This window comes from Lutra lutra, chromosome 4 (assembly GCF_902655055.1).
Source record: "Lutra lutra chromosome 4, mLutLut1.2, whole genome shotgun sequence".
In the NCBI taxonomy this organism is placed as follows: domain Eukaryota; kingdom Metazoa; phylum Chordata; class Mammalia; order Carnivora; family Mustelidae; genus Lutra; species Lutra lutra.
This window is the reverse complement of record NC_062281.1, coordinates 65086187-65100297: the sequence shown is the minus strand read 5'-3', so window position 1 is coordinate 65100297 and position 14111 is coordinate 65086187. Positions and strand designations below refer to the sequence as shown.

The window sequence follows — 14111 nt, the reverse complement described above, 5'->3', positions numbered from 1 at the left end:
CAGTAACAAAATTATAATTAACAAGGAAACAGATATTAATGCAGGGGACTATTTCAATATATAGTATGTTCATGAAGATAAGGACTGTAGTTGATAATAAGCTATATTAAGAGGACATCTAATAGTTTTATAACCAGAAAAATAAAGCCAATAAAAAGATGCAGTATGCATAGATAGCATCAAAAAATGCATGCTATAAAATGTGATAAAAATGGTAATGATAGTAGTAGTAATAATAAATATATACACATTATAAATATAAAATATTATTATGTAAATATGTAAAAGTACTAGTAAATGTGAAAATATAAGCTAAAACTTCTTTCGGGTGGATCATTATGGATTTAGTCAGGAAAACAAACTACTCTATGTATCTGGGTCATATGGAATTTAAAACAAACCAGTTTATATGATGGTAAGTTAGGAGGTGGGGCACAGAAGCCAAGGAAATGCTGCTGAAGGTTGTGGGGCTGTCACCAAAGGCAGGAGGAGCTGACCCTTAAGGTCTGTGCCTGGAGCACAGAATGAGTGGCTTTCAGATGCTTGTCTGGAAGCTGATGCCCTTCTCCAGTACCTTTGTAGAGCTCTTCCCACAGCTATGCCAGTCTGCACTGCTTTTCACAGATCTGCTGGGAAATTGCAGTGAATTTCTCATCATCCCTCACATCTGCTTGCAGTTAACTCTGTAGAGAGCTTCTTCTGCTTCTCTCTGCTCTTTCCAAGTCTCTCTGAATTCCTCACACTAGGAAACTCTAACCCAGATCACACAAAGGAAGTTTTGGGAAACATTTCCCAGCCTTAGGAGGAAATGTAGACAACTTATTACAGTAGGCCACATATATCCCAAGGACTTTATGAATGCTTTGTAATCATTTTATTTAATTCTCCTGACAACTCTATGATGTAGGTAGTATCATTCACATTTAGTAGATGGAGGTATTGAATATTAAAGTGATTGTCTTGCCCAAAGTCTTAGAGCTAGTAAGTGGAAGATGATTTTAGAAAGTGTCACTCTGATTTTAAAGCTTTGGTGTCTAATCACTACCTTATCCTGGTGTCTTCTATTGCATTTCATTTACATTAGTTAATACTATTATTATTAGTTAAGTATGAATTAAATCCTCCATTGGTGCCAGTTGTTAATATATTTTGTTTGTGGGGTGCCTGGGTGGCTCAGTGGGTTAAAACCTCTTCCTTCAGCTCGGGTCATGATCCCAGGGTCCTGGGATCGAGCCCCACATCGGGCTCTCTGCTCCGAGGGGAGCCTGCTTTCTCCTCTCTCTCTGCCTGCCTCTCTGCCTGCTTGTGATCTCTGTCAAATAAATAAATAAAATCTTAAATATATATATATATATATATTTAAGTTGCAAACAAATATATATATATATTTGTTTGCAACTTTAATGCCCCAAATCTAACTAAGCTTGTAAGTGTAAATCAATCACACTAAAATCAATACCTGCATTTTAATTTTTAAAAAATTTTTTATAAACATATAATGTATTTTTATCCCCAGGGGTACAGATCTGTGAATCACCAGGTTTACACACTTCACAGCACTCACCATAGCCCATACCCTCCCCAACGTCCATAACCCCACCTCCCTCTCCCCACCCCTTTCCCCCCAGCAACCCTCAGTTTGTTTTGTGAGATTAAGAGTCTCTTATGGTCTGTCTCCCTCCTGATCCCATCTTGTTTCATTTATTCTTTTCCTCCCCCCAAACTTCCCACATTGCATCTCCACTTCCTCATATCAGGGAGATCCTATGATAGTTGTCTTTCTCTGATTGACTTATTTTGCAAGGCATAATATCCTCTAGTTCCATGCACATCATCGCAAATGGCAAGATTTCATTTCTTTTGATGGCTGCATGGTATTCCATTGTATATATATACCACCTCTTCTTTATCCATTCATCTGTTGATGGACGTCTAGGTTCTTTCCATAGTTTGGCTATTGTGGACATTGCTGTTATAAACATTCGGGTGTACGTGCCCCTTCGGATCACTACGTTTTTATCTTTAGGGTAAATACCCAGTAGTGCAATTGCTGGGTCATAGGGTAGTTCTATTTTCAACTTTTTTAGGATCCTCCATGCTGTTTTCCAGACTGGTTGCACCAGCTTGCATTCCCACCAACAGTGTAGGGGGGGGTTCCCCTTTCTCTGCATCCTCGCCAGCATCTGTCATTTCCTGACTTTTTAATTTTAGCCATTCTGACTGGTGTGAGGTGGTATCTCATTGTGGTTTTGATTTGTATTTCCCTGATGCCGAGTGATGTGGAGCATTTTTTCATGTGTCTGTTGGCCATCTGGATGTCTTCTTTGCAGAAATGTCTGTTCATGTCCTCTGCCCATTTCTTTTTTTTTTTTAAATTTTTTAATTTTTTTCAGCATAACAGTATTCATTATTTTTGCACCACACCCAGTGCTCCATGCAATCCGTGCCCTCTACAATACCCACCACCTGGTGCCCCCAACCTCCCACCCCCCACCCCTTCAAAATTCTCAGATCATTTTTCAGAGTCCATAGTCTCTCATGGTTCACCTCCCCTTCCAATTTCCCTCAACTCCCTTCTCCTCTCCATCTCCCCTTGTCCTCCATGTTATTTGTTATGCTCCACAAATAAGTGAAACCATATGATAATTGACTCTCTCTGCTTGACTTATTTCACTCAGCATAATCTCTTCCAGTCCCGTCCATGTTGCTACAAAACTTGGGTATTCATCCTTTCTTTTTTCTTTTCTTTTTTTTTTTTTTTTTTTACAGCTTTATAAACATATATTTTTATCCCCAGGGGTACAGGTCTGCGAATCGCCAGGTTTACACACTTCACAGCACTCACCATAGCACATACCCTCCCCAATATCCATAACCCCACCCCCCTCTCCCAACCCCCTCCCCCCATCAACCCTCAGTTTGTTTTGTGAGATTAAGAGTCACTTATGGTTTGTCTCCCTCCCAATCCCATCTTGTTTCATTTACTCTTCTCCTACTCCCTCAACCCCCCATGTTGCATCTCCTCTCCCTCATATCAGGGAGATCATATGATAGTTGTCTTTCTCCGATTGACTTATTTCGCTAAGCATGATACCCTCTAGTTCCATCCACGTCGTCGCAAATGGCAAGATTTCATTTCTTTTGATGGCTGCATAGTATTCCATTGTGTATATATACCACATCTTCTTTATCCATTCGTCTGTAGATGGACATCTAGGTTCTTTCCATAGTTTGGCTATTGTAGACATTCCTCTGCCCATTTCTTGATTGGATTATTTGTTCTTTGGGTGTTGAGTTTGCTAAGCTCTTTATAGATTTTGGATACTTTATAGATTTTGATATGTCGTTTGCAAATATCTTCTCCCATTCTGTCAGTACTACCTGCATTTTATCAGTCCCTAAGTCCTTAGCCTAAAATTTCCACCAATGTTTTTTGTTCCAGGGCAGGAGTGCTATTATCACTCCCATCGTTTCAGTTTTTATGTGCCCACAGCCAACATCTCCCAGAGATCCTTGGTTAAAGGAAGACTTGAATGTCACTGAAGCAGCAGATGAGGAGGGCGCCCCCACCCACACTATGGGCCTGATTCCTGGCTGAGAAGGGGGCAGTTAAGGCCATTAGTAGAAGAGGCCCAGGTGCGTCCTCTCCAAATCTTGCCCTAGCACAGGGCAGCCACTGAGCTGCTGGCCTGAGTTTTGGGGAGGGCTTTTGTCATTGAGCTGGAAGGCGGGGTCCGGTGCCTGGTCCTCAGAGCTGGGGAACAACTCCACACGGTGGTTCCAGCATCCCCTTTGGGTCTGAGGTTGGAGTCTTGCGTGGTAAGTTGGGAGGAGCAGGAGTGGGTGTATGGCAAAGCGCAGGACTCCAGAGGCACAGGGAAACCCTGATACACTTCATCTAGCTCCGGGGCCACAGGATTAGGGGGTGTCTTCAGGGTGTGTGCTGGCTCCTGGACTCATGGGATGTCTACATCCAGGGACAGGTTTCCGCGGAGTCCAACGAGCAGCATTGGCGGCTCTCCTTCAGGACAATTGCGGAGGTAACTGCAACCCGGGTCAGTAAAGGCGTCGTTGCCCAAGGACTCTACTCTCTAGGCGCCTGCGCGCTGTTAGGGCTCCCAGGCAGGCCGGTGGGTACCCCCAGACGCCAGTCGGTCTGGGATCTCCCGCTAGCGCGTGCGCCTTGGTTTGCGCCTGTGCGGGGCCGCCATCGCGGCAGAGCGGGAATGCGCGAGCGTGCAGTGAATCCCACCGCGGTCGGCTGTCGCCGCGGTCTCCCCCAGCGGACGCCCAGCACAGCCCACAGGTGTGTCCATCTTGGTCAAGTTCTAGCACCCAGGGAATTTCACTCACAGCTCTTGCTCTGATGGCAAGGACTGTAGATAAGCCTCCTCGCTCCCCGGAAGTTCAGCCCCCTTACCTGACCCCGGTTTCCTTTCTGGAGTACTTTTTGCCTTATGTGAAGGATCCCTGTGAAACTTTTCTGCATGGGGTTTCTGTCGCCAACAGACATTCTAGCAACACGATTCTTATCATTTCCCCAATCTATCTGTCCTTCAGTGTGTCTCTGTGTATATAAATCTGTGGGGCGGGATCATGGTGGTGGAAATCATCCTTTTTATTGCCAGGAGCATCTTTGCAAGTCTAGGATTTAAATTTTCCCGTCTGAGGAAGAGGTTTCTGTTCAGTTCAAGTCCTCAAAATTATTCACTTCCTAATGCTAGTGGATATACGGATTGGGAGTCAGGGTAATTCCTCTTATAAAGACAATAATCTGAAGCTAGATTATTGTCCAGTCAAGGTACCCAACATACCCTATAGCAAACGTTAACTATTTTCATTTTATTTATGATTGAATTTGTCCTCTGTCGTGAATATATATTCATTAATGGAATGTAAGGATATCCAAAATTAGTAACTAGATTAACGACATTTTTAAAATTTACCAGTGATTACTTGGTTTATTATGACTGTATGACCCATCACCTAAAGACAATATAGGGACACTTCAGTTTATTTTAAAAGGAAGAAAATACACACAGAAGCTTTCCATTTAATTTGACAGGTAAAAAGAAGTGCACAAGATCTTTGGAGGTTTCAGAATAGAAATTGCTATGGCTTTAAGCCCTTGTTATCTGAACTGATTTTGCTTTATCTGAGTGCCCAGGCCTTTTGTGACAAGAGTAATCTAGTTGGTTCTTCTATTTCTTTTTCTTTTCTTCTTTTCTTTTCGATAGTGTACAATGAATTTAAATAGAATATAATACATCTTTTCTACAGAAGCAAATCCAAAATGTTTAAATTGCATTCCACTGATGTATAATTGGGGTTTAATTAACCCCTTCATTGCTTTAACCATAGCAGAGGAATGACATTTTTTAGTTATAACTAATAGTTGAAATCTTAAAAAACAGAAATCAAAAAGACCTGTGCCAACTGGTTGTTTGCTTACCTCTTTTTCAGAATATTAAAAACAAGCATATTTGCCCAATAAATACTTTGCCACACAGTGTTTTTGGGGTAGAAATCCTTTGCTCTTTTCATTCCCAACTCGGTGTTCAGTCTGCACATTTGAGATACTTTGAATTATTTTATCCATGTCTCTAAGATCACCTTGGAATCTTGTCATCTATAAAGTCCATTTAGCCTCTACTCAGATAAATCCATGTGTTTCTAGACTGTTAGAAATGTCAGCAAATATATCTGAGGTACGACAGCATTTTTTTAAAGATTTTATTTATTTATTTGACAGACAGAGATCACAAGTAGGCAGAGAGACAGTCAGAGAGAGAGGAGAAAGCAGGCTCCCCGTTGAGCAGGGAGCCCGATGCGGGGCTTAATCCCAGAACCCTGGGATTGTGACCTGAGCCGAAGGCGGAGGCTTTAACCTACTGAGCCACCCAGGCGCCCTGACAGAGTTTCTTATATAGGAATTTTGAAGAGTGCTTTTTGCTGGGCTAAGAAATCTATGAATGCTTTAATTGTTTATTAGGAGATTAAGGGATTTTAATTACTAACATTTACCTGGGATCTGTAAACCAAGAATGAATAAATGAATTTCATTACTATCTATGAGCTATAAAGATTTCCAGGCCCTTGGGTGAAAGTTGAGATCAAACCAGGTCAGCCTATGTTCTTAGTGCTGTAGTAGAGGACGAGCAGAGGCACATACAAAAAGATGAGCTGATATTTAATGAGATGATTCTAAGAGTATGGTACTCTGAAGAAATGTTATGATGTTATGAAGAATATAAGAAAATGAAGTGTTAAAGACAAAGATTCATTAGGGTAAACCTCTCTTAAGAAGGTATCATTAGAGACAAATGATGACAAGCCAGCAATCTGAACATCTGAGAGAGGAGCATTCAAGGCAGAAGAAATACACCACCAACGAAAAAAGACAATGGGATGGGGGAATTTCCTATATTCCTTCTGTTAGCACTCCTAATAATCTGATTTTTCTGGCCCTCTCAAGACCATTGCCTCTCACAGAATCTAAACTTAAAATGATAATTGACAGACAAAAATTCTGGGCTAAAGCTAGCAAGGTGAAATGTGATTGATATGAATGTACAATGGTACATAAAATTTCACAAACTTAGTTACACAGCAAAGAGTGATAACCACCTGTCTTGGCAGCTGTTCATATGAGAACAATCTGGGGATTCTAACTGACCACAAATTGGAGCTTGCTCTTTGCTGTTCCTGCCTGGAAAAAAACAACATATAGATATTACCCTCAGGCAGCTTTCCACCCAATTTAAGGTATCATTATAGCTGTCCAAAAATGGAACAGGCTGCTACAGTAGGTTGGGAAATCTTCATTGTTTAACTCATTAAAAAAAAAAAAAAGAAGAAGAAGAAGAAGAATGAATACCCATCAGGGCTTTTGGAAAAAGTAAATTCTGTATTGTTTGGAGACTAGTTTAAGTTTCGTTTAATTTTTTGGTTTCTGTGAGTCTGTGGCTTGTTAGTTGTTTCTTTTATGACAATAAACTTTTCTTCATTTTGGGATAGGTTTATATGGTTAAGAAGAAAAAAATGACATTGATATGTAAGGTATATGGTGAAGTTTACCAAAAGTTTAGTTTGTAATGGCATTTCTCAAAAATAGTAATCTGGAGTTTAAAATTCTTGGACTATAGTTTTAAAAGAATTTAGAATTAGTTCTAGTATTTCTTTGGCCAAGTAGAATAATAAAAATAGATATAAATAAATATAGCTTGGTTTTGCCTGTGTTAGCTGTATAACATAGTTTATGTTTCTGCACTTCACTTTCCTCACAAGGAGGACAGTAACTTGTACCTGCCTTAAAAGATTGTTACTAAGATTTAATTATTTGCTGTATATCAAGCAATTAGAGCAGTGCCTGGCATTAGTAAATGCTATGGAATTGTTCACTATCATTATTATTAAAAGTAAATGTATGCTCTATTCTGCCTTCAGGAATTAATGACCAAATTAATAACTGAAACGCCTGACCAGCCAATCCCATTTCTCATTGACCATCTTCAGTCTAAACAAGGAAACCATGTACAACTTCAAAGAACTTTATCTGGATCTGCAGCTCTCTGGGCAGAAAGTGAAACATCAGGTAAGTGAAAAATATTTTATAGTTGATTTTTATATATCTAATGTAAAAATGTACAAAAATCTTTCTGATTATAATAAAATAAATGTGGATGGTTATCAACGGTTTCATGTATTCATTTGCAGCTTCACTCATATGCTAAGGTTTCATTCATGTGTGAAATTTAAGAGAAAAAGCTAATGAACAAATAAAGAAAGAAAAAATGACAAAGAAGACTTAAATACAGAGAACACACTGATGGTTACCAGAAGGGAGGGAAAAGGGTGGGGGAATTGCGGTAAAATAGACAAAAGAGATCAAAAGCATACTTAGTTTGGTGAGCACTGAGTAATATATAGAATTGTTGAATCATTATATTTTACACCTGAAATTAATAACAACACTGTATGTGAATTACACTTCAAAAAAGAAAAAAATTCCAATTTGTCATAAAATGCTCTTGATTATGAATATATTGTTGTATAATATGCTATGTATTATGCTTTAAAACATGGGAATCTGTGTGTGTTCAATTTTAAGATTGAGATTTACATGAAAAGATTTCATTTGGTGTGAATTCTAATTAATTATTCTAAGGTTATTTCTTTTCTTTTCATGAAGAATTTGAATTAAATGCTCATAGCTTATCTATAGAAAGAAAGGTAAACAAAAATTTTAAAAAGTTACCTTTCACTTTTTCCAAACTGATGATGATTCTCTATTTCCTGTGGTGCCTATTTTTATCTTATGTAATAAGTTTAACTTTAGGAAGATGCGTTTACTCTGGGCATTGGGGAACCAACCTTACTAAGTCTGCAATAGCCTCGTCTCCCCAGTAAGCACCGGTTAAGATAATTGGGTAGACCTGACATCAGTCTTTACTTATGAATTGTGTGTCTGACAGCTTTTTTATTCTATATACGGATTTGTTGGTTTGGCACTTACTTCTAAAACCGATTTCCTGTGCCTGTTATATCAATAGCCATCTGCTTGCCTAATTCCCCTGGGAATCTGACTGACAGGACTCCAGATGTGTTCCCAACATCTGTACTTTTCTTATCCTCCTCATGCTTTATGAGATCCCCTGGAAGGATTTTGGTCTTCTTTGGCTATATTCTCATATTAGTACCTTCTTGAGACCATGTCTTAAAGCCATAGTAAAGTGGGTAGGGAATAGGGTATCCTCTGAAAGAATGTAGAGCTCTCTGCTGGCAGTTATCCATACAGAAGATACCTGCATTATACAGGAAGCTAGGATACAAACTTTTGGCATAGAAAAGAGAGAACGCTTACAGTTTCCTGGCTTCACTTTCTTGGGTTTAGATTCTAAGTAGCATGCGTATATAGGCATGAACTCTGGTTTGTAGGTGCAAAGATGGCACCCATCATGTAAAGGCAGACCATATAGAGTCTGTGAGCCCAGTGAAGCTCATCTGAGCCCATATTTATAAACTATAGTATCTGGAGAGATAGTAGTATGTTCGACTCTGCAGTTCCCATGTTTATTTTTTTTTTAAAGATTTTATTTATTATTTATTTGACAGAGAGAGATCACAAGTAGACAGAGTGGCAGGCAGGCAGAGAGAGAGAGGGAGAGGGAAGCAGGCTCCCTGTCAGCAGAGAGCCCGATGTGGGACTCGATCCCAGGACCCTGAGATCATGACCTGAGCCGAAGGCAGCGGCTTAACCCACTGAGCCACCCAGGCGCCCTGCAGTTCCCATGTTTAATATCTCATACTTTCCATGGGTCAGAAGTCTGTAACTAACACAAAAGATCCTCTGTCAGATCTCGCAAGGGTAAAAATCAAGGTATTGGCTGGGTTGCATTTTCATTTGGAGGCTGAAATAAGAAAGAACCTGCTTCCAAACTCATTCAGGTGGTTGGCAACATTAATTTTCTTGCAGTGGTATGACTAAGGTTCCTGTTTTTATGCTGAATTTTAGGCTGGGGTTGCTGTCAACTCCAAGAAGCAACCTGCAGTTCTTGCCACGTGACTCTTTCACATCATGGCAGCTTCCTTCTTTAAAATCAGCAAGGGAATTGCTGTCATTCAGTCTACTTAATATATATAACATAACATAATCATAGCAGTGACATCCCATCATTTTTACTATATACTGTTGGTTTGAAGCAAGTCAAGGTCCAATCTACTACACTTAAGGCGAGGGAATTATATAAGACATAATGTCAGGGACAGAGATCATGGGGATCATCTTAGAATTCTGAGTAGTACAAGTACTGATGACTTACTGCTTGGAGAGGGAGAAGGAGGGGAGGAGATTATTATGACTCCCAATTCACTGACTTGGTTAATGGCATAAATGCTTATTTAACAAAGAAAGGTGGGAACAGAGGAGTAAATTTGTGAAGAACAATAACAAGTCCACTTCCTATTGATGACTTTGAGTTTTTGTGAGGCATCATAGGAGATAATTCCAGCAGGAAGTTAGATATGAGTCTAAAACTCTGGGATGGGTCAAGGCAGGAGTCACAGTGTGGCATTCAGTATCAAAACTCATAATCATTAAAGTTACAAGAGTGAGAGAATGGAAGAAGTTATGGTTAAATTTGCCAGGAGAGTGGGAGATGAACTAGGGGAAAGCAAGGGTGAAATTTTATCTGATGCCTGAAATTTTGTCTTTTTTATCAAGAAGTGAGGTTGTTTGCTGAGGACAAGAGGGTTGGGATTTAAATTGTGAAAAGTCACCAAGGAAAAGGTAAAAAATAGCTGGCAAAAGGAAAAAAAAAGGACGGAGGCAGTTTTGGGACCTCTCGGAAGTCAAAGACACGAATGACTCTTAGCAACCATCAGCACAGTTGTGATTTTCTCCAGCAGTGCCCAGAAGCAGTGGGAAGGGAGCAGAGCCAACAGTTTGAGGGACTGAGTGAGAATTGTGGTTGTGGCATGGCTAGGGTGGAGGTTGGAAGAACAGTTTTGCAGAGCAGTGAGGACATTTGTGAGCCGTTTATTCAAGTGATCAAAGCGCATGGTCTGGCATGAGAGGGTAGTGAGCAAGGATAGGAAAAGAATTAGACAAAAAAGCAAATCAGAGAGCTGAAGGTAAAGACCTATCCTGGTGGTGCAGGAGTAGGTGCAGTGAAAATCTGAGAGTGATTAGAAGGACAGGAGATCGTGATATTTGAGATAAAGATTTCTGAGGTGGGGTGAGTCCAGGTGATGAGATGATCCTGTTGGTAGCCTTAGTTGTGGGGTATCTTAATAATCAGGGAAGTGAAGCCTTTCAGAGTTAGGGAGGACAACGAAATATGAAACTTAATGCATGATTAGTCTGAGGATTAAGAAGATGAAACCAGGGACGCTTGGGTGGCTGCTTTCAGCTCAGTTCATGGTCCCAGTATCCTAGGATCCAGGCCCTCCTGGAGCTCCCTGCTCAGCAGGAAGCCTGCTTCTCCCTCTCCCACTCCCCCTGCTTGTTTTCCCTCTCTCGCTGTGTCTCTGTCAAGTAAATAAATAAAATTTTAAAAAAAAAAAAAAAAAAGATGAAACCAGGGTTGCATTCAAGTTGTTGAAAAGTCAAGGGAGACCGTGCCAATGTTTTGAGTTCAGCTGTGGAGTAATCAGGAGTAGAGCAGTGGCCACACTGAGGAGCAGTGAGTAGTATAGACAGGCAGCAGTTACCACCAGAGAGGAGGGACTTCCAGCTTAACCCTGCTGGGCCAGGAAAACCCAGCCTGTAGCTGGGACCACATGGGGGAATGAACCCTCCATTCCAGGAAGCTGCAGAGGAAGGAATGCTCTTGTGGAAAGAGTGAAGTTTCTTAAAACATGAAAGGAGCGGGGTCTTGAGAATAGAAGAGTGTTTGCTTGCCGTGGAATGTATGTCCCAGGAGGAGAAGGGGCAAAATTTTAGAAAGAAAGAGTATGACAGGAGAGAGAAGGAAAGCACAGGGTAATTCTTGGATATGAATATAAGTGATGAAGTTATAATTTGGGTGACAGTATTAATGCCAGTTTACAGCTTGGCTGCAGTTTCGAATTGTTTCCTCTGGTGCATGTTCTGATTAGCTAGAAATTCTCTCAATAGTCAAAGTATTTTGGTATAATATCTCTTGAAAATATCTAAAGTTGTCCTCTTATTGTCATCAAATGTACTAGCAAATCAGGACACATCATCATCTAAAAGTCTGCCATTTAATATTACTGTGCAGAAACATGAAGTCTTCCTTATTTTTATTTTTTAGATATCTAGTTATTTTTCTTAAGTACTTATGGAATTTGTTTTCTCTTTCTGATATTGACAAGTTTTACTGGGAATATATCTCGACAATTATCTTTTTTCTTTAGATTTTTTTCTTACATTCAGTGAATCTTTTCAATTAGCAAATCCAGGTCTTCAGCCTAAAACTGTTTTCCTCTTGTGTACTTAGTTATTGTTTTCATTATATTTGCTTTCTATTTCTTCTTCAGGAAGATCAGCTATGTGTAAATTGAGTTTGCTTTGCTGTTCTTCATTCCTCCCATTTCATTTCACATTATATTTGCCTTTCTTTGTTGACTAACTTCTGGGGAGATTTGTCAAGTGTGCTCTCTGTGTTACTGATTCGATTTTCTGCAGTATCAGTTTTCTCTCTTTGGCTTTGAAAACAAATTTAAATGTCGGTATTGCATTTTGGTTTACTGTCAGCATTTCCTTATCTTCTTTATTCATTTCTGTTTGCAGTTATATTTTATTGTAGGCTAGTTGGTTAACCTGTCTCCTCTCACATTTTTTTTTTGTTCCATAGAATCCATTTTCTTTATTTTTATTAAGAAGGCAATTAGCCATATTCTAAAATATAAAGGTTTTTCAGGGTAAATTTTTCTAAAACTATGAATTTTCTTTGTATCTTGAGTGCTGTGTTCTTGCTTTTCATATTGAAAATTTTTTAGAATTATTTTTTCCATTTATTCAAATTTAAATGAGGAGTATTCTATCTAGTTTTAGGTTTATCAATTAATAATATAGTTGGACTCTTCTTTGTCCCCTCAAGGTATAGCTCAGGACAATTTGGATCCCTTCCATACATTTTACAGAGAAAAAATCATGACTGCTCCTAAAATTCCATTATCAGTTGAATTCTATGGGTCTCTCCAATAATCATGAGTAACTTTGTCTCATCTTGTTTTCTACCAACTAAATACGAACAGTATCATTGCTAGATTATTTAAGTTAATGTGGATTTTTCTCCTAGCCTATAGTGGAAAAATTAAAAAGCCACAAAATCCAGTATGCTATTCCTCCCTTGTTCCTTTTAGCCATTTTGTTTGTATCATGAAATGCTTTGTTTTATGATCAGGATTCCTTGTTCCTTTAGCCGTGTTGCATTAGAAGATATTATAGTCCTAGGATGGATATAGAAAGACAGATTCTCATAGAACAACAGAAACAGATGACTTTGATACAGGGGCAAGTGTCAGGGATGCCTAGAATTCTTCCAGTCCTTTTCTTATTTGCCTGTCTTTTGTCTTATTCCTATCTGTGGAAATATGTCCGGCATTTTGGCAGACCACAGACCGATATTTCTGTTCCTAGAGTTTTAGAATATTTGTACCTCTTTTGGTATTGAATGGCATGTTGGAAGTTCCTAAAATTAGGAACAGCTAGTTTAGTACAATCTTCAAATATAAATTTGAGGAATCCATATAATGTTTCATGATTTCTATTTGGTATTTACAAGTGGGTGGCTAGAGAAAGATTGGGGAGTCATTCATAAAGCTAGGATGATTTGACAACTTATAAATTTATACCAGAAGGCAGAAGGAAACTCTAAAGTTTAAGGAATGTCACATAGATGAAAGAGGAAGATGAGGAAGCAGTGAATGAGACAGAGAAGGAAGAGTTAAATGGTTGATATAGAGATGAGGAGGATGTAGGGCCCTGAGTATAAGCGAAGAAAATATTCCACAAAGATAGGCCTGTCTAAAAATATGAAATGCTTGGCAAAGTTGTTGAGAGGGATGAATTCTTGAAAAGATCATTTAATTTGGGAATTGATATAACTTTGACCACCTTTGAAGGGGAGCTATAATTGAACAAAGTTGGTTGAATTACCCTTTCTTTAATAGAGAAGTGGAAAAAAATGAGTGATTCTAGGGAAGGAATGTAGGTGACAATCAGTGGTTTAATGTGTCTTAGTGAAAAATAGATAAGGTAAAATCAGATGAGTAAAATTTACATAAATGTTTAGTTGTTTTTTATTTATTTATTTATATATATATATATATATTTTTTTTTAAAGATTTATCTATTTACCTTTGAGAGAGAGAGAGAGAGAGAGTGTGTGTGTGTGTCAGGGGAGGGACAGAGGAAGAGAATTTCAAGCAGGCTTCCCACTAAGTGCAGAGCCCTGCACTTGCCCCATCCCACCACCCATGAGATCATAACCTGAGCTGAAACATAGGGCGGGTTCCCTGAGGGACAGAGCCACCCAGGAGCCTCAGTTGTTTTAATTTACATTAGAATACAGTGCTTTATTCCCTAATACCCATTTAAAGAACGTTATTTTAAGTAATGGTAATCCATGCCTTAAAGAGTCATT

The 14111-nt window shown here is 39.2% G+C and overlaps 1 protein-coding gene across 1 annotated transcript in view; it reads left to right on the top strand.

The window, feature by feature from the left end:
• C4H8orf34 (chromosome 4 C8orf34 homolog) overlaps window positions 1–14111 on the top strand; it is a 383506-nt gene that overhangs the window by 77750 nt on the left and 291645 nt on the right. Inside the window, 1 exon segment of the mRNA XM_047728261.1 lies at window positions 7447–7594. Within this exon segment, the coding sequence (XP_047584217.1) occupies window positions 7447–7594 (148 nt within the window).